Genomic DNA, 20,814 nt, shown 5'->3' on the forward strand with positions numbered 1-20,814 from the left:
GGAAGAGAGATCTCTCTGTCTCCACATGCATGCAACAAGGAGAGGCCATGTGAGTACACAGGGAGAAGGCAGCCCTCTGTAAATCAGGACAAGAGTCCTCACCAGAATCTGCTAACACCTCCATCTTGGACTTGCCAGCCTCCAGAACTGTGAGAAAATAAATTTTGATTTAAGTCGACCAGTCTATAGTACTTTGTTATGGTAGCCCAAGCAGACCAACACAAATACTAAAACTTGTTTGAGTTTTGTTTCTCTCTTTTATTTCTTTGCTGAGACTTTCTGTTTTTTTTTTTTTAATTTGTTTCAAGCATGTTTGTAATTGATCATTGTGGTGTTTTACGGTGGCTGCTTAAAAAACTCTTTGTCAGGTAATTCTAACATCTCTGTCATATCTTCCTTGACATCTATTGATTTTTTAAAAAACCCAGTTTGATCTTCCTGGTTATGATTAGGACACATGTGTTTTTATTGGAACCTGGACATTTCGTGTGTTATATTATGACACTCTAGATTTATTGAAACCTTCTGTTTTAGCTAGACTTAAAATCACTGCTCTGCAGGGAAAGGTGTACCACAGCCTTCTTACTGCCAGGTAGCCTTCCCCTCTGATGCTGGTAAAGATTGAAGGCAGGAGGAGAAGGGGACGACAGAGGATGAGATGGTTGGATGGCATCACTGACTCGATGGACATGAGTCTGAGTAGACTCCAGGAGTTGGTAACGGACAGGGAGGCCTGGCGTGCTGTGGTTCATGGGGTCTTGAGAAGTCAGACACGACTGAGTGACTGAACTGAACTGAACTGAGGCTTACCCCCAGCTTCCGTTGACAGAGGGGGCCCTGGGTTCTGGCTGCTGCTGGGTAGATACAGGACCTCGAGCTCTGTATCAGTGTCCCCTGACACTGTGTGGGTAGCCTGGCCTTGGGGTGGTAGGAGTCTCAGCTTCCACTGGGCCTCCTTTGACGCAGCCCCAGCAAGTGTCAGGAGGACTGCTTCTGCTCGTCGCTGGGGGTCCAGGCTCCCCTCGCCCTCTCACCCCTGCAGAGAGTGGGTGTCAGTGCTGCCCGACATAAGGCCCTGCCCTCAGGCTGGACCTGTCCTCATAGCTGCTGAGGGGAAAGCCTAGCTCCCCACTCTCTTTGTGGGCCTGGGCTGGGGCAGAGCAGCATCTTTTCTGTGGTATTTGACTGGAGTCAAATGATTATTTTCTATCTTTTTCTTTTTTAAAGAGAAGCCATTTCCTGCATCCAAGTGCCAGCTCCTCTCTGGGTCCCTCCTGCCCTTGTTCACTCTCCATTGCCTTCAAGGAGTTATTTTTCATGTGGTGTCCAGAGTTAATAGTTATTACCTACTAATAGCCACTCTGCCATTACTGGCAGGGAACTTCCTTTAATTCTGAGGGTTTCCTTAAAGTTAATTTCCTTCTTTAATTCCAAAGGGATTTGGGGGATCAGAAGTATGTGTGATGAACCAAAATTAAGTTGGATGGGAATAAATCATTTTTTTTCAAATTATGATCTTCAAATGCCATGTAGAGATAACACATACATTTACTTGGGGAAAGTAGTATAATAGAGAGGGACTCTCACTAGAATTTATTTAAATTCCTACTGCCGTCAGTGGCTGTGCACATCAGTAGTTGGGACAAACCCTTCAAAAGGTCCCTGGGGCACCTCATTTAGGAAACACTGAGTCATTATGGCACTTAAAATTATGCCACTCTTTGCACCTGAAAATTACGCTCTTCATTTGATCAAAGGTAGAACGCTAAAAGTCAAAGATTGTTATTTTTCATCATTATCTAAATAAATTCAAGTCAATGTGATGTTCAGATTTAATGGCAGTGGTGTGCAGGGCAGGCAGCACAAAGCAATTTTTGGTGAAATAAAGTATGTGAGCTTTTAAATGGTCTTTATATCATCTCGTATTCAGTGACTCCCCAACTACGGTTATATAATTCAAAGCTAAAAAATTTATCTAATAGGACCTCTTCATTTCTACATTCAACCAAACAACATCAATTTATATATGTGTGTGTATATATATATGTATATATGTGTGTGTGTGTATATATATATATATATATATATAAATTTGTGAATACACAAATGTATGCATTTCTTGAACTTCACAGAGACAAAACCAATATAAACATTTCTTGAACTCAGTAGAGATACAGAACTCTCATACCAAATTTATTTATATCTGCCTGATATTGTAAGATTGGTTTGAAATTGATGCGATCTCTTATTTATGTTTGCTGTTACTATCATTACTATGATATGCAAGGCAGCTTAGAAGATTTTCCTCGTATGTCATGTTTGCATACAATTGACCAAAAGCTAGAAAACCTCATAGACTTCACTTTTCCTCAGCTCCTATGGTTTCAACTCAGGACTAAATAGTTTTAGGAGGAGAAATACTATTCAATGAAGTGTTTTTCTTACTGGTGTTTTATCTTTTGGATTTACTAAAAATAGCTGCTTGGTCAAATAGCTCACTTCTACCCTTGGCATCCAGGGCTGCAGAGGCTAAATGTGATAATATAATGATTTTCAAATTACCCAGTCCAACAACTCTCTGCTATTAGGAGACAAAGCAATGCAGATAGTCGTCATTATTCTGATGAGCCACATACTCTGGCTTCTCTAACGCAGAACTGAATTAACATACATTTCTCTTATTGTTATATCTACTCTCAAGAATTCAGTTATTGAAATCAGCCCTGGCTTCTAGACCTATATTTCCCAGTCTGTAAGGAAATTCCTTAAAGATAATTCAGTTCAGTTCAGTCGCTCAGTCGTGTCCGACTCTTTGCGACCCCATGGACTGTAGCACGCCAGGCCTCCCTGTCCATCACCAACTCCCGGAGTTTAGCCAAACTCATGTCCACTGAGTCGGTGATGCCATCCAACCATCTCATCCTCTGTCATCCCCTTCTCCTCCTGCCTTCAATCTTTCCCAGCATCAGGGTCTAATGGCATGGCTTAAATTTGGAAGCAAGTGCTTAAACAAATCAAGACTATTTAGAGAAGGAAATAGTCCTTTTTTTGTTGTTCATTTTATTTGTGAAGTTATGCCTTAAGTGGTAGACCAAGTTTCATGAGAAAACATCTGAATTGATGAGAATATACCCTAAATTAGACGTGAACCCTATTTTGGTGGATCTCCAGTAGACAGAATTTCAGGCCATCATAAGTATCATGAGGTTGAGCTGTTAGAGTGTTCAGACATGTGAGATTACAGCTCTGCTGCTGCCTTGGCCACGCCAGTATGGAGCGACTCTGCTGGCCTGTGGGTGTCTGGAGTGCAGGTTTCAGAGAGCCTGGTGTGAGGTCTTAGAGACACGTTGGAGCTCTGTCTGTGTTGTGCATTGGTTGACCTTGATTATCGTCTGGTGGCTGTGTCAGGGGTGCTCTGCTCTCAGCACCCTGTGAGGTACAGTGGGAAACAGGCATGGCCAGGGTTCCAGGAGCAAATGCTGGGCAGATTAAATAATTCGGTGAAAACCCTTGTGAAACTGAGGGCTGTTTGGGGAAGCTCATGGGGGTCATATTTTGAACTGAGCCTGGAGGATTTGGATGGAAGAAGGCATAACGGATAAAGGATAAAGCACAATCGGCAGGTGGTCAGTTTGTGGAGGCACCGGACTTCCCCCTTTGGGGAAGAGACACGGCAGTGTCACCGTTCAGATGTTGTTATTGTTGTTCAGTCGCTCAGTCATGTCTCTTTGTGACCTCATGCTGCTGCTGTTGTTGTTATATGTTTTTATTGTTGTTTAGTCACTAAGTCAGTCCCCATGGACTACAGCACACCAGCCTTCTTTGTCCTCCACTGTCTCCCAGAGTTTGCTGAAATTCATGTTCATTGAGTCAGTGATGCTATCTAACATCTTATTCTCTGACCCCAGTAGGAAGGGCCTTAAATTCCAAAATGTAGAAATAGAGCAGTGATGTGAACTAAGGGGAGGATGTGCTGAAGTCATTGTTTTGGAAGTGAAAACAAGTACTTGGAATGTCACGAAGCAGTGGAGGTGATGAGAGCTGAGAGCAGGGTGGTGGCCGGTGTGACAAGTGGATTATGAGATGGGCTCTGGGCCCATGTATAAGTCAAAGATGGCATCGTGATTTAAGACCAGATGACTTGCAAAATGCTATTTTCTATGAGAAATTGGCAAGTGATTGGAAGGAGCTACTGGTATGAATGTGTAAAAAGCTAATTGGTTTATGAAGGGGACAGAAGAGTATGTGGACGGGTTCGATCCTCATATTCCTGGCCTTTGACTTGCTTCTCATTCTTCACAAAGGAAGCAGCCCTTCTACTTGGAGGGTGACAGTCCTTTGTCTTCTTCTCTGATTTGGTTCCACTTAAGTCTATAGACACAGAGCACGGTCTCTCAACTCTGCCTCAGACCAGCGGGCAGTCAGTGACCCCATGTAATTTTACAGAGACCCAACTGTGGGGTGGTGATGGGCCATCTGACTAGCAAATCTCAGTCTTCCACTATTGCTTTCTGGGTAACAGAGCAGCAATGTTATCTGTTCATCTCCATCTGCAGAGAGCTGCCCTCACTTCTCAGCTGATTCTGGACAGGGAAAGAGGCCTGGCAAAGCCCCACTGATCTCATTGGTACCTGCTTGATTGAAAGCAGGGATGCAGAGTGTCATAGGTCATTAGAGATCATGTATCCACAGACATTTATATTTTACAAAGTTTCTAATTTAGATTACAGAATTGATGTGTCAGGTATTGACTTGGTTTTCAGTTCAGGAGACTGATGGGGCAGTTGAAGGCAGGTGGGTCACACAGGTGATGGTTGGTGAGGTCACCTGGGACAGGTACTCTGCCGATTCCTACCTCAGTTTTAGAAGAAGGAGGAAGACTGGGGACACGGGCATCAGAGAACTAAAATCCTATAGAGTTTGCCAATCATCAAAATTCTGATCACCTCCTAACCTGTATTTCTTCTAACATAGGCAGTGAATGCACAGGGTAGAAGGGGCTTCCTCACTGTCTCATAGCCTGGCACGTAAGACTAAGCAGTGGTTCCCACACACTCGGTTTGCTTTTGACAATTAGAAAGTGAATTCATGTACAAAGATCTTCTCATGAGACTGGATTTGACACCAAACAAAACTTCTGTCCAACCTATGGCTCTGTTCCTCGGTCGCTGTTTACTGAGGATCTACTGTGTATCAGGCACATGGTGAATACTTGGTTGCCATGAGTTCATGTTGCTCTGAGCACCTCCAGGCTGTTCTGCTCAATCTGCAGATGAGAGAGCAGAGCTTAGAGTAGAACAGTGAAGGTCGGGATCATGGCAAAATGTTTCTCTCATCGTTAGACAAAAACTCGCGGCTTCTAAAAGGCCTTGTAAACGAGCGGTTGGTGTGCCGTTGTGGCTGTTTATTCAGGATTTGCAGAGCCAGAAGAGGACACATAGGAGGTGTCAGCCCGGGGACAGAGCTGCTCAGAAAGCAGTGATGAATTGCCAAGTTGGCTGTGGGTGAAAATGTTTCAAACCTTCTTGCCTAGCTCTGCTGATGTATAGTTGGAGGAAGGCAAGCGTTATGTTTCTGGAGCTCTAAATCATGACAGATGACGGTGGTATGGCAAACTTGATGGCCTCGTTTACTGTTGTCCCAGCTAAGAGATTGTTTGCCACGCATCTGACACAAAGAGCAGAATTTAGTGCTGCTAAATGTCATTGATATCAACAGGCCATTTAATACTAGCAATTTGAAAAACAAGACGATATGAATGATTAGTGTGCATTGTAGTTGACATTCATACATTACTCTGTGATTTCAAGTAACTTTTATCTGGTTACAATTCTGATTTTCTGGGGTCCTTAATGTTGGATTATGGTGGTCCATAATCCACCCGACCCCATCCCCATCAGCAGTGGAGAAAGAGGCATGGAGGCTAGTGAGCCTGCAGGTAACAGAGGCAGCCTCTCCTCAGCCTCTGATCCTTGAAGCACAGACAGGCTTTCCTGGTCTGCATGCCACTTGGCCCCAGAACTCAAGGACAGCCACACCCAGGCCCATGGAGAGTCAGGATGACATGTCCAGCCACAGCCAGTCCCACGGAGAGTCAGGACCGTGTGCCCAGCCACACCCAGCCCCACGGAGAGTCAGGACCACGTGCCCAGCCACAGCCAGTCCCACGGAGAGTCAGGACCGTGTGCCCAGCCACACCCAGCCCCACGGAGAGTCAGGACCACGTGCCCAGCCACATCCAGTCCCACGGAGAGTCAGGACCGAGTGCCCAGCCACACCCAGTCCCACAGAGGGAGTCAGGACCACGTGCCCAGCCACACCCAGTCCCACAGAGGAGTCAGGACCGTGTGCCCAGCCACACCCAGTCCCACAGAGAGAGTCAGGACCACATGCCAGGCACAGCCAGTCCCACAGAGAGTCAGGACCACATGCCCAGCCACACCCAGCCCCACAGAGAGTCAGGACTGCGTGCCCAGCCATACCCAGTCCCACAGAGAGTCAGGACTGCATGGCCAGCCACACCCAGTCCCACAGAGAGAGTCAGGACCAGGTGCCAGGCACACCCAGTCCCACAGAGAGAGTCAGGACAGCGTTCCCAGCCACACCCAGTCACACAGAGAAAGTCAGGACTGTGTGCCCAGCCATACCCAGTCCCACGGAGAGTCAGGACCGAGTGCCCAGCCACACCCAGTTCCACAGAGAGAGTCAGGACTGCATGCCCAGCCACACCCAGTCCCACAGAGGGAGTCAGGACTGCATGCCCAGCCACACCCAGTCCTACAGAGAGTCAGGACCGTGTGCCCAGCCACACCCAGTTCCACAGAGAGAGTCAGGACAGCATTCCCAGCCACACCCAGTCACACAGAGAAAGTCAGGACTGTGTGCCCAGCCACATCCAGTCCCACAGAGATTCAGGACCTCATGCCCAGCCATACAGCGTTCCCAGCCACACCCAGTCACACAGAGATTCAGGACCTCATGCCCAGCCATACAGCGTGCCCAGCCACACCCAGTCCCACAGAGACTCAGGACCGAGTGCCCAGCCACATCCAGTCTCACAGAGAATAAGGACTGCCTACCTAGCCACGCCCAGTCCCACGGAGAGTCAGGACCGCGTGCCCAGCCACTCCCAGTCCCATGGAGAGTCAGGACCCTGTGCCCAGCCACACCCAGTCCCACAGAGACTCAGGACCACATGCCCAGCCACACCCAGTCCCACAGAGAGTCAGGACCGCGTGCCCAGCCACACCCAGTCCCAAGGCAGTCAGGACCACGTGCCCAGCCACACACAGTCCCACAGAGAGAGTCAGGACTGTGTGTCCAGCCACACCCAGTCCCATGGAGAGTCAGGACCATGTGCCCAGCCACACCCAGTCCCACAGAGAGTCAGGACTGTGTGCCCAGCCACACCCATTCCCACAGAGAGTCAGGACCATGTGCCCAGCCACACCCAGTCCCACGGGGAGAGTCAGAACCGTGTGCCCAGCCACACATAGTCCCACGGGGAGATTCAGAACCGTGTGCCCAGCCACACCCAGTCCCATGGGGAGAGTCAGCACCACATGCCCAGACACACCCAGTCCCATGGAGAGTCAGGACCATGTGCCCAGCCACATCCAGTCCCACAGATAGTCAGGACCGCATGCCCAGCCACACCCAGTCCCACCAGGAGAGTCAGGACCATGTGCCCAGCGATCCAATCTGTACCCCACCACGTCTGCACCCCCACCATCCCACAGCTCCCACATGCATGCCCGCATCGTGGTCAGCTTCTCTCCAGGCCACCCAGGCAGGCACTCTCCCCCTCCTGAAAGCCTCATTCTTCCCAAAGGCCCCCCTCTTCCCTGTGCCCCCTGCTCTTTGCCCTCTTCCCTCTTCCTTGAGGACACTGGCATTGAGTAGGTAGCTCTGCAGTTGGGGGAGGAGGGATGGTGCATCGTTTTCTGTGCTCTCTGCTCTGATGCATGTCTCTGCACCCAGTCATTCTTGGCTCTCAGAACCGCCCAGGTCACTGAGACCTATTGCCCCAAGGTTTGCGCTCCTTTCTGAGCTTTGGGATTCACAGTTCCCAGCTGGCTCACATCTTCCAGGGGTCATGGGGGCCTGCATACTTCTTTGGGCCAGGGGACAGACTCACAGCCCGTGGTGTGTGGATTGGGAATGGAATGAGGGGTGCTGGTGGGACATGAGCAGCCCTCCTCCCTGTGAACATGGCCGGAGTGGGGCCAGCCTCACAGAGCAGCAGCCTGGCCTGTCCTGGGGCACAGTGGCTGGGGAAAGACGGGGCACAAGACCACAGGATGCTAGCTGCCTGCGCCAGTCTGGGGACAGCAGGGAGCCTCATCACCGTCCACCACCCACTCCACACTCAGCCCTGGCCAGAACCCGGCGTGGCCACTCTGCTCCAGTCCATGTCTCAGCGCCACGGCCCTGCAGTTTTCAGGGTGCTGTGCCGTGTGAATGATAGAAAGAGGGAAATCTCACCTTGTTTGTGGGGAATTCAGGGAGCTGCCAGCACAAGCCTGACTGTCTGTGACCAGACACTTGGAAAGCAGCTTGCCAGGGTGGAGTGCACCGTCAGCCCCCAACACCACCCCAGCCACATCTCCCGTAACAGAGAAGGGAACTTACAGCAGAACACACTTGTGCTGGAGGGCTCCAGTGCAGCCCATGTGCAAACACGCTTCTGCATTACCTGAGACTTGGAAGGTCATGCTAATTTAAAACCACATGACAAGAACACTCAGCCTCCACTTGCCATGTAATTCAAGTGCAGCATCCGTGGTATCCCATTAACTGGTGAGCACGTCTGCTCTGTTTACATCATTCTGTTTGATATCTTACTGATACACAGATGGCACTGGAATCGTGTCACTGATTCTCAGGGTTCTAACAACCCCCTTGCCGAGGAGCCTCCTGAGAAGTAGGGTTCCCAACTCTGGGAGCTGCGGCTTTGCTCAGAGACAGGACACACTAGGTTTTGGAACCGTGTTGACTAACACACGTCTGAGGGGAGAACACCCGGTGAAAGAGGAAAGTGATACGACCTCACCGAGAGATGTGTGCACCTAGAGCACTGTTCTGTGTTGCCCTCAGGTCATCATCAGCCGTCAGACACACACTGTGGCTAGGAATGCTTGGGGTGCCCATCTGGGCCCGTACGAGCCATGGCAGCCCACTCAGACATTCTCTGATGGGAGCCAATGCTGACGCTGGACAGGCCTTCCTGGTTCCTGTTATGACTGCATGACACACTTGGCAGGAACTGCCAGGAAAAGGGAACTTTGAAAAAAACCAGGTTATCACTCAGAGATCTCAGCGGACACATAGCACACCCAGGGCCACGCAGCACAGTCATGGTGAGGCAAAGAGGAAGACCATAGATGTGGGGCTCTGCCTTTATTGGGGTCCAGGGTGGGGTGCTTAGGGTTTCACCAGTTAAGTTTTTATTGGCAAATTCAAAACATAAGAATGGGAATTAGGTGTTCTAACTAGGGAGAATTGGGGTCATCAGGCGGTCAGTTATCTAGGTCACCTTGGGTTTTCTTGAAGGGGAACTGCATGGGTGGGTTGGTCCTTTATCTAGTGGAGTATCTGGGAATATGCTCATGGGAGGTGAATGCCTTTTTAAACAGGTGCCTTGGCAATCAGCAATTGAAAGCCTGATCCCAGGCACTTAACACTACAATTAAAAAAAGCGTATTATCAGTCACTTGCATTCCAGAGACCTACATACACATCATGTCCCTGGTAAAAGGATTCTATACCTAAGATGTGATGTCACCCCAATCTAAAATCTGTAGATCCGGTTCAGGTCCAACATAAATCTCATCAGAGTATTTTGGGGAAAGCCTGATTCTAACATGTGTGTGGGTGAAGATGAAAAGGGGACAGATTGCTCTTCCAGCTGCTGGTGTCTAGAGTTCTGCACTCTGTGTGGTTAAGACGAGGGGCTTGAAATCGCAATAGAAAAAGGAAGCAAAACAGACAATTCCACAGAGAGAACCTGTGCCCGCAGGAGACCTTACTTGTCAGAACAGGCCCTGAAAGGATGTGGGTGGGAAGAACGGCTTAATGATTCCTGTGGCAGCACAGAAAATCTCATGGAGAGGGTGCAATTGGATACTTATATAGGAAAATATGTACAGAAGTCAGCTCCTTGTATCAAGGCCCTAATGGTTAAAGATGGAGCATTCTAGCTTTGATCAGGAGGGCCTCCAAAATAAGATGCAGAGATTAAAAGGTTGATAAATTTAACTCACTTAAGCTACCATTTATAAATTTTTTTTTTAAGTGAGCAAAGTTATATAGGCACAACTTGAAGATGTTTACAACACATGGAACAAAAAAATTATGTATATCAGAATATGTAAAGAATACATGATTCAAACGGGTAAAAAACACAATCAGATTTTATGAAGAAAACAGCAAAAAAAAAAAAAAAAAACCTGTGTTTAGTGATGTCTGTAAAACTACAGAGCAAACAATGCAGTGATTATGTGATTATTGTTAAGTTTGGAATAGAACCTGTGGGGGGAAAGTGAGTTCACAGAGGGCCTGGAAGTTTCCTCTGTATTAACTCAGTGTTTGCTCTATACTTGTTTGTTTTATTATTTTTAAAGTATTAGGAATGCTCTTTCGCACGTAAATGAAGAATAAGGGTAGTGATGTGCACTAGCAGAGAAACTTCCACACTTAGTAGGAAGGAGTACTCATCACTGGCGTGACTCTTCTTCTGGCACCTTCTGTGGAGGCCTGTGGCCACACAACACTCCTGCCCGTCTGCGCAGCAGTGGCTGCACCGGGCCCATGAGCCGTGCACCGGGCCCTGCCTGGCGGAGTCCCGGAACCTGCCGCCCCGCCCAGGGACGCCTTCCCTACCAGCCCGCCTGTCTCCTGAGACGCCTGCTGAGGCCTCCCTGTGAGGGCATGCAGCTCTTTGCGCCGGGGGTTGATGCCAGGCGGGGAACCCAGCGCACAGGCTTGTGCAGAAGGCGCTGGGGTCTGGGTGTGGCAGCCGTGCAGATGCTGTAGGTGTGTGGGTTCACCGTCGGGGGCCTTGAAAGACACGAGGAGCGCTCCAGCGGGCGGGTTCCTTCATGCCATCCGCTCCCCGGGAGCCGCTCTCCTCAAGCCTGTGACCCAGACCCCCGGAAGCGTGCTCACCGTCCCCCCAGTGCAGCGGCCGCCGCGCCAGTGCCTCTGCTGCCTCCTCACCTCTCAGGCCTCACCCTGCGGGCCCCTCCCCTCCACCGACACACACCCCAGCCACTGCTTCCCATGACATACCTGTGCTGACGCCCCTCGATCTCACCTCCCCAGACTCCCCCACTGCACCTCTCCCCTCGGCAGAGCGTGTGTCTCCCTGTAGCACTCACTGCCACCTCACATATAACATGTTCATGTATATTTGTCTCCCTCCTCTGGGATACAGTCTTCTGTTTATTTTCCATCCACCTGTTCTAGTGTTCTGCTGCCGTGACATGTTATCACAAACTTAGCAATTTAATTGAAACAACATATTTATTAAGTAGCCTTATTGTAGTCATCATTTTATAATATATACATATATAAAATCATGACATTGTACACCTTAAACTTATACAATGATATGTGTCCGTTGTATCTCAATAGTTAAAACATTAAAAAATAGAACAACACTTGTATCGTCTTCTAGTTCTACAGGTCAGACGGTGAATGTGCCTGGTATCCCAGCTCTGGGTTTCCCATGGCCAGAATCGTGGTGTCAGCAGGGCTGCCTTCCCTTCTGGAAGCTCTGGGGGCAAGTCCACATCCAGCCCCTCAGGCTGCAGGCAGGATTCAGTTCCCTGATCTGCAGGTTGAAGTCTGTTTCTTGCTGGCTGTCACCAGGAGTCATTCTTGCCCATAGAAGGGCTAACTCCATACCCTGGGTCATGGCCCCTTCCTACACCTCTAAAACCAGCAATAGAAGTTGAGTCCTTTCTTTCTGCTTCACATCTCTCTAAACTGGGTCTCTACGACTGGCCTCAGCTTGAGAAAGTTCTCTGTTTTGAAGGACTAAAGTGGTTATATTGGGTCCACTGGGATCATCTAGGAAATCTCCTGACCAAAAGGCCCATAGCTTTCATTCCATTTGCACGGTGCCTTTTGCCGTGTAAGGTAACAGTCACAGATATGACGCCAGGGTTAAAGTTCCTGCTGCCTGCATCACCTGCCTGCCAGGACAGTGCAGACAACCAGACAAGTGCCTTCTGCAAAGTGAAACCTTTATAGGAGCTGATGTAGTCAGACGCTGCTGCAAGTTAGAATCACAAACAAATGGAGACCAGACATGAAAACTCACTGAGCAGACAGCCAGTTTCATCCTACAAATGAAGCTTAATTTAGCTTATTTTCTAAGGCTAACTTGACCTGGGTCATTTGCCTCTAAGAATTAGAAGTAAAACTTAAACTGTTTCCTGGGGTTGATATGAGGCAACTACTGACCAATTCCATATCATTTAAGAAAATTCTAATATTGTAACCACTTTGAATAATAAACCATCAACTCTTTCCTGCTATACAAGCTGCTTTATAACAGTGTACCCCTGAGCCTCAACCCATGCTTTGGTTTGAGAGCTCTCAGTTTGCAAACTGTCTTTTTGGTGTGTGCACAGTGAACTTACTCATTGCTTCTTGCGTGACTCATCGTGTTTACTTTTACTGTTAATGAACCGTTGACACCCTGATGGAGCTCTTGTCATGTCCATTGTAATAGTGGACGGCAGACATTGTCACAATCCCGTTCTCAGATAGAAGCACTGAGCACAGAACAGGAGACTTGCCCCAGAGCGTGGAGCTGGGAGAGCCCCAGGCCCTGTGGTCTCGGCCCATGCGACGGTGCACCCTGAAGAGAAGACAGTCCGTGGGAAGCACTGGGCCTGACTTCTGAGGGCTCCGCCCTGTGGAAATGATAAGGGCTTCGACGGTGGAGCTGTCTGCCCTGGTCTGACTGCCTGTACTTTCTGTAGGTCATTTGATTCTTCAGTCATCTCTCTGACTACTCTCATAAACATGTGTGGTTGTACCAGGCTGCAAACGTTCCCAGGCTTACACTGCCTTCTGTCCCCCGCCATGCAGACGCATATCCTAATTCCGAAGTCATCTATGTCTGGACCAACGGCACCGCCAAGTCAGTGGTGGTGGCAGAAGATGGCTCCAGGCTGAACCAGTACCACCTCATGGGGCAGACCGTGGGCACGGAGAACATCAGCACCAGCACAGGTAGCCCTCCTCTCCCGCACCCCGCACGGGCGCACGCCTTGGGGAGCCCCGGCTCTCCTGAGCCGCAAGGAACCGCCACGTCCAGCCCCTCTTCCGGCCGCGCACGGAGGCGCAGCTGTGGCATCCCGGGATTAAGGGTCATGAGGGACGTTAATCCGAGGTGCGTTTGCCCCCATGTGAGCATCAGTGACCGCGGGCCCTGCTTATGTAACAGTCCTGCCAAGCACCAAGACGCCAGCACCAGCCTCTGCAGCCAAGGCAGAGAGCTGCCTACACATTCTCCCATTTACCTGCTCTGCTGTTTCCCTGTTTGACCATTTCAGGGATTCCCCTGGGGTTGAATTTTGGAAAGCACAGCGAGCTGCGTAGAAATCACCACAGCCTTCGAGGGTGCAGTTAACTCCCTCAGGCACAGGGCTGGCTTGAGCCCTCAGGGCAGCACAGTCCTGGCATCACCCGATGCCAAGTGGGCAGGGTCTTCGAAGGAACCCCCTGGCCTACAGCGACAGGGGGTGTCCACAGACCCCAACCCCAATGGTCACGATCACTAGCTTGGCTGTGAGCAGGGCAGGGTCCTCCAGGGCACCAAATGGCAGGAGAAATGTGGGACAAGGATGGAGTGAGTCCTGCTCGCAGCATGAGTTCTAAGCCCCAGATGGTCCCCCGGTCAGCATCACTCTGTCAGCATCACCACCCCTGGGAGCTGGCCGGAAGCAAGGGATGCACATTGCAGCCTTCCACTCAGTGCCCATCCGCTGGAGAGGGTTGGTGTCCTCAGAAAGGGCCTGGCAGGCCTGGGAAGAGGCTGCTGCAACATACTGTTGCTGCGTTCAAGGGAAAGGAAGAGGAAGCAGGCCTGGTTTTATAGGAACAAGTGGGAAGGTGGCATGGCAGATACTTGGGGTTAAGGAGTGCAACACTAATAAACCCTGTTTCATGTCATTCTGTAGACATTTTTAAATGGGATTCTGCCCCTATTTGCATTTTAAAAAATGACCTTTTTTGAAAGTTATCTTATATTGCTATCCTCGACTCAAAAATAAAACAGAATGAAAAGAACCATAACAGCAAAAGAATTTATAAGTAGGAGAGTAACTTCAAATCCGAATGCAAAGAAACAGAATGGTGTTTATCCTCCTGGCAAAATCAGATCATGGCAAAGATGTCTTTGCTACTAGCATACCTTCCCCCCTTCCCTGTGTCCCTGTCTCCTTCTATGGGACGGAGCCCAGTCCCTCCTCTTGCCTGCCTGGGGCTGTGGGGAGGGCGTGGTGGCTCTCGGCCCTGCAGGAATTGTGGTCTCCTCTTCTGTAGGGAGCAGGTTTTGCCACACATGATCTTAATTCATGCTGTGAGGAAAGGCACCTAGGGACACATCCGCAGCTGACCTTACTGAGCGCTGGGCTTTGATTCCAACAGCAAGCATCCACGCTTTAACCAGTCTCAAACGCCTCAACACTGAGCCCATGCTGCAGTCTGACCACCCTCAAACAGATGGCCCATCTGGGGTCCACTTCAGCAGAGGCCCCCCGACCCTCCACCCACATCCATGGTTCTGCCAGACTCGCTGACCACACCGTCTGATTCTTCCAATCAGTCAAAGGACTCTTGTCCTCAGATCAACTCAGCTGTGCCTTCACGTCTGGAAGCATCCTTCCCGTCTCCCCAGGGATAGGCAGACTCTTGCAGCAAAGGAGCCCATCTCACCCCACTGCCCATGTAGCCACCTTGGCTCCTTACCAGTTCACCGTCAGTGCAGCGTCATTCTCCGCAATGAGGGGAAGGTCGGCGCCCGCCTCCCACACCACCAGGCAGATCCAGAGAAGGCACTGGGGCATCGCCAAAGAGATGCCCTCGCTGTCCCTGGAAGGCGTGGGGGCTCGGCGCAGTCAGGACCCGCCGCCTCCTGGGTCTGCTGCTTCTCACCCCCCAGCCGAGGCGGGGCACTGAGCCTGTGGGGGCCTGGAAGCCCACCGCCCCTGCCAGCCCTCTCTGGCTGGGAAGTGAGGAAAAACCCTCCACCCGCGACAGGGCTCTGTGATGTCCTGAGTTATATGTAGAGAGGCTAAATCCTGAAATCCTGAGGGCAGTAGCACTGAGGGGGGCAGGTGGAGAGTGGCACAGATTGTAACCAGGGATTAGGAAAACACACAAATCTGATTTTCCCCAGAAAAGCATCCCCCCGCAGAGGCTCTTCAGAGGCCGGGAGTCAGGAGACTTAACAAAACAACCAGCCTCTCCTTCACCCAAAGAACACAATTGAACGCTTGTGCAGAGGGAAGGTGGGGAGAAGGGAGCTCCCGAGGAGACGGTGACCAGGGCAGGAAGCACAGGGATTCCTTTAGGTGGCTGACTGCACTGATTTGCTTATTTGCAGGTGAATACACAATCATGACAGCTCATTTCCATCTGAAGAGGAAGATTGGCTACTTTGTCATCCAGACCTACCTCCCCTGCATCATGACCGTGATCTTGTCACAAGTGTCCTTTTGGCTGAACCGAGAATCAGTTCCTGCCAGGACAGTGTTTGGTGAGTGTGCCTAACCCAGCCTGCAGACTGTGTTCTGCCTAGTCTAACATCGCAGAAAACAACAGCCTAGAGCTGCCTGTCTATTCTGTGACCTTGAAAACAAATTCAGTCTTAAAGACTAGATTTAGGGCTGCTTTCTGAACCAAGTTTCAGAGCAATTTGATCATCGTTTCCCTCCTGAAAAGCCTTTCACCAGTAGCCTGTTATTTTTTTTTCTCTTTTTGGGGGGAGGGGCAGGGCAGGACAGTGTTTTTAAAATTTCCAGCAATCTGTCTTACATGAGATTTTGCTACAGTATTTTTACAAAAGAGCCTGGCAGACTAAAGTCCATGGGACCACAGAAATTCGGAAACAACTGAGCGACTGAGCAAGAACAACAAATGTATAAATAAACACATATATGAGATATATGCATGTATGATATGTGTGAATATGTACACATATGTATGATAAGAATCTAGAATATTATCTGACATCCCTGAGACATAAATCAAGTTTAGCCAGATCTAGCTAGCTAGTACCTTGACACAGCAGACATGATCCAATGTTTTACTCTTACTTGGGAGCTCATTTCATCAAATTCAACATTAAAAGTAATTTTATGGGTCAGTTGTAATGGATATTCACATCTTTCTAAACTGTCAAGTACTGTTCCCACCTCGGCTCTTCCTACTGTACTTTTTCTTCCAAAGAAGGAAAGGTGCCCTGCATTTCCTGCCAAAACTCCTGTAGGTGGAAGAAGCCGGAGATCCTGGAGATTTCCAGGAAGGGCCCAGGACTGCTTCTGTGCAACCACCTCTTTGCCTCCAACCGCATGCTTCGTCTGCCTCCTCTGATTTAGCATCAGGAAGGTGTGGGGGTTGGCTTGTGGCTAGACAGTGTTCCCCCAGCTCTTTAGGAGAACATTAGTAGGTGGACAAGGAAAAAAATTTAGTTTGGAGGATGCCTTGTATTCCAGTCTGCTTCCTCGTAGAGATTTTCAACTAGTGTTAGGATGTTAAAAGACTCAAGGAGACAAAAGAAGCCTGTTTAAGGTCATACACAGAGCACTGCTCTCTAGCACAATGATGAACTGGATTTCTAAGAAAAATCAAAGGTGACCACTGATTTCTTATTAAGCATCAATTCCATGCACAGTGCCATGTTCGGTGAGGGTATGTAAATATCTCTGAAGGATGACACTGAATGAACACTAAGCTGCTATGATCACCAGCAACATTACAGTCTTTTGATGCTGTTTGCTGGGGCTGCCTTAGTACAGTTCCTCCCACTGAGGGCTTAAGCAATAGAAGTTAACTGCCTGGAGTTAACTGTTCTGGAAGCTCCAAGTCCCAAATCAGCAGAGTTGGTTTTCTCTGAAGGAAGGCTCTGCGTCTGGCCTCTCTCCTAGTTTCTGGTAGTTTCTTGGCATGTGGCAGCATAATTCTGGGCTTCACATGGGGTTTTCCCTGTGTGTGTGTGTGTGTGAGAGAGAGAGAGATACCAGTCATATTGGATTAAGGCCTACCCTAATAACCTCACTGTAACTTCATTACTTCTGTAAACACCATGTTTCTAAGTAAGATCTGGAAAGTAATGCTGAGTTCCAGAGATTAGGACTTCGACCTCTGAATTTGGGGAGGGTGGCACACAGTTCCACTGGAACAGCTGCATTGCACTCACACCCCGTGCATAGACATGCACCCTTATGCAAGCAAAACTATGCTAAGAGGAAGGACAGAGCTTGTGGAAACTACATGGGCTGTAAGTGTTCAGCAGACCTGGGTCTAGTATTGGCTCTCATTTGCCAGCTGGTGAATTTGAGTGCAGTACTATTTTTAAATCTTTAAGCTCCTCACCTGCCAAATGTGAATATTGACACCCATCCAGAATGTAGCTTACATCAGGGGCTGGCCCCTAGCAGACGCCCAGTAAAGGTTCAACAGCTCCCTCTGAGGATCTAGACTTGCTGTATGCTCACTGCAGATTTCCCTAAAAGACAAGGCAGATGGCTACAGGCATCTTACACAGCAGCCTCAAGGTGACCCAGTTCTTTCTTAGAGGGCGTGCCAAGACCTAGATTCAGATGTGGTACTTCTGTTGCACTCAGGTCCTTGGAGTCTGCAGGCTCCGTTAGTCCATGTGAAAGCAAGTCTGCTTTATGAGTTTTCTGGAGCCCACAGTTTGTCAGGGGCACCGTGAGTCTTTGTGAAGTGCTTCCCCAGAGCCGTGGGAACATCCCTGCCCATCTCAGCTCGACTTTTCTGAGGAACACAAAGATGCCCCAGTCTTCTAACTTATCTGTGTTGGGCATCCGCTCTCTGCAGGGCTCAGGTCAGGACAACAGGGACACAGGGTGTGTGTACAAATCAGACCCAATCCCTGCCCGCCTCGATCCATATTCTAGCGGAGACAACTGAGAAGATAAGGAAACTAAGCAGTGTTTAAAGGAACGTGTTGTGCTATGAGAATCGTAGAGAGAGACCTGGGCTGAGAGACAGCTTCTTTCTGTCTTTGTCTCATGCAGAGGTGTTATCCTGGGGTCCGTTGCTAGAGCTGACTCTTGTTCCATTGTCCTCCCCTTATTGTTGACCAGGGGTGACCACGGTGCTGACCATGACCACCCTCAGCATCAGCGCCCGGAACTCTCTGCCCAAAGTGGCTTATGCAACAGCCATGGACTGGTTCATAGCCGTGTGTTACGCTTTTGTGTTCTCTGCGCTGATCGAGTTTGCTACCGTCAACTATTTCACAAAGAGAGGCTGGGCCTGGGATGGGAAAAAAGCCTTGGAAGCAGCCAAGATCAAGGTACTGACTTCATTTTCCTCCTTACTCCAAAGAAAACGGGCCTGACTTTATGTCCAACTAAAAGCCCAAGTGTTTCTCTTCCCTACATCCCTTCCCCTGAAAAATGATTCCTTCCCTTATATTCACAGACCTTACAAAGTCTTATAACAGGTCCTGTTTTAACTTTATTTTCAATCACTAGCTTCATTCAAGGGAAAGATCTGATTTCATGTTAATGGTTTGGGCTTGTTTATCCTCAGGCCTATTACTTTTGATGAAGTACCTTCTGTCTGTTCAGGGACTACTTACCCAGTTTTGAATTGTACAGTCAATGGTTCTGCTCATTCTTTTGCCACTTCACCATGCAGTGTCTTCTGCAAGGTGGCTGAAGGTCATAAAGGGAGCGTTTGAATTATTGAAAGCAACACAACAGCAAACACACCTAATTCTACTCATGGGATGATCTGGCTTGCTTAAACGAGGCAAGAGTTATCTTGGGAAGCATTTTTCTGTGCAGAGCAATTAAGTGCTGAGTATATAGAAAGAGATTGGTGCCTGAATCTAAAAAATATTTGAAGAAAAAGGTTGTGCAACATTCCAACTTGAACGAGGTCCTTGGGGAAAAGAAAATAACATACATGGAAGAGAAAAGAAATAGCACGTGGCAAAGTGATAATTATACCATACATAAAACAAATGAGCAAGTAAGAGATGAGAGATGAGCAGTCCAGAGTTGCCAGAGCAGGCTTGAATGTGAAACTCCATCTGTCCTTTGGACATCATCACGAGGGCAGTCCTGGGGCCTTCCTGGAGACTGGAGACTGGAGCCCAGACCCATGATGGCGCCTGGATACTCTGCTGCTGAGGGCACTCAGGGGTGCGCACCCACAGCTGCACAGCTCTTTTTTCATTCAACACAGCTGTTCTTTTCTTACGAAAAGTCCAAAGTTCTGACTTGACCTGGCCCATCGGATTTTTCCTACTTTCAAGCACCATGAATCCACTCCCACGCCGAGGTTTCAGTCATGCAAGAAAGACCTGCTTCTAGGCCCAGCTCACCTGTATGAAGATGGAGGAAAGCCTAGTGGGCCCGTATCAGGCCCCTGAGGGCAGGAGGGGTGGGGAGAGGTGCCGGGGGAGGTGAGGGTCTTGACAGGCATGACGCTCCCAGACGGGTGTTTCTGTGGGAGGTGACGGGGGCAGGAGCCAGCTGAGCAGAGCCGGTGGTTGGCAGAGAGCTGGGAGAACACTGCAGAAGCAGGGGACTGTCGGACTGGGGGCTCTTGACTGAAGGGTCCCAGTAGGCAGAGCCATGGGGGTGTTCGTACCCCAAAAAATATGAAGTCTGGGGAGAGGAGCTTCCCAGCACCATGTTGCAGGGAAGTAAATGTTTGCTATGGGCCTGGTGATGGTAGACTGGAGGTGGCCCCCTTGAGTGGGACAGCCAGCTGGGAGGTGCAGCAGGAACTGAGGCCATCAGGCTTGTGTCTGTGAGCCTAGGAGGAAGGCGGAGCGGCCCTGAAGTAGTGGGCTGTCATCATCGTCAGCCACCTCATTCTCCCGCACGTGGCCTCCCTGTCCTTCCCACTCATCACAGGTCTGAACACAGACCAGAAGGGAGAGGAGGGCTTGGAGGTAAAGTAGCTTGTCTCACTCCAGACTAGCACTGATCTCCTGGAAGACTGTGTGTTGCCCCCAGAGGTTGTGGAGCAGGGGGTCCCATGCCCTCGGCCAGTGAAGGCATCAGGGTATCTGCAGGCATCCCAGCCAGCAAGCCCTACTTTAGTCGTGGTGGTGAGCATGAATGAGGAAGTGTATCATTACTCTTTTTGCATGAACTGGCTTTTACTTACAAGCAGAGAAAACTTGAACACCAAACTGTTTGGCATCATTACCTGTTGGGGTCTTCAGAGTTGGGGGTGCCAGGCAATTTTTAGGGGTGAACACCTGCATAAGGGTACAGAAAAAAGGTTCAGGTTGACTGTGAAGGGAGCAGTCTGCTGGCCTCTGCGCCCTGCGCTGGGCAGCAAGTCTTCCCTGACAGAGCACCAGGGGCCCGTCTCCAACCACTGTGGCGGTCCTAAGGCTTGTGCCCCGCCTGCCCAGAGCAGGACACCTGCGCCTGAGACCACCCTGCTGTCCTCCAGTGTGTGCTCTGCCCTGCTTACCCCAGGACGTGAAGGCTGCACGAGACACTGACAGAGCTAGTCTGTCAGGCTGGTGGCAGCCCCGCACAGGTGCGCATGGAGCCACTGGGTCTGCAGAGAGCCCTG

The 20,814-nt window shown here is 49.7% G+C and overlaps 1 protein-coding gene across 4 annotated transcripts in view; it reads left to right on the forward strand.

The window, feature by feature from the left end:
* Window positions 1-20,814, forward strand: part of GABRA5 (gamma-aminobutyric acid type A receptor subunit alpha5) — a 92,284-nt gene that overhangs the window by 67,291 nt on the left and 4,179 nt on the right. For all 4 annotated transcript variants that reach the window (XM_005221734.5, XM_005221733.5, NM_001075844.1 and 1 more), the window contains 3 exons: window positions 13,102-13,245; window positions 15,623-15,775; window positions 18,351-18,562. In XM_005221734.5, coding sequence (XP_005221791.1) covers window positions 13,102-13,245; window positions 15,623-15,775; window positions 18,351-18,562 — 509 coding nt within the window. The remainder of the gene's footprint in view (window positions 1-13,101; window positions 13,246-15,622; window positions 15,776-18,350; window positions 18,563-20,814) is intronic.

This window comes from Bos taurus, chromosome 21 (assembly GCF_002263795.3).
Source record: "Bos taurus isolate L1 Dominette 01449 registration number 42190680 breed Hereford chromosome 21, ARS-UCD2.0, whole genome shotgun sequence".
Taxonomy (NCBI): domain Eukaryota; kingdom Metazoa; phylum Chordata; class Mammalia; order Artiodactyla; family Bovidae; genus Bos; species Bos taurus.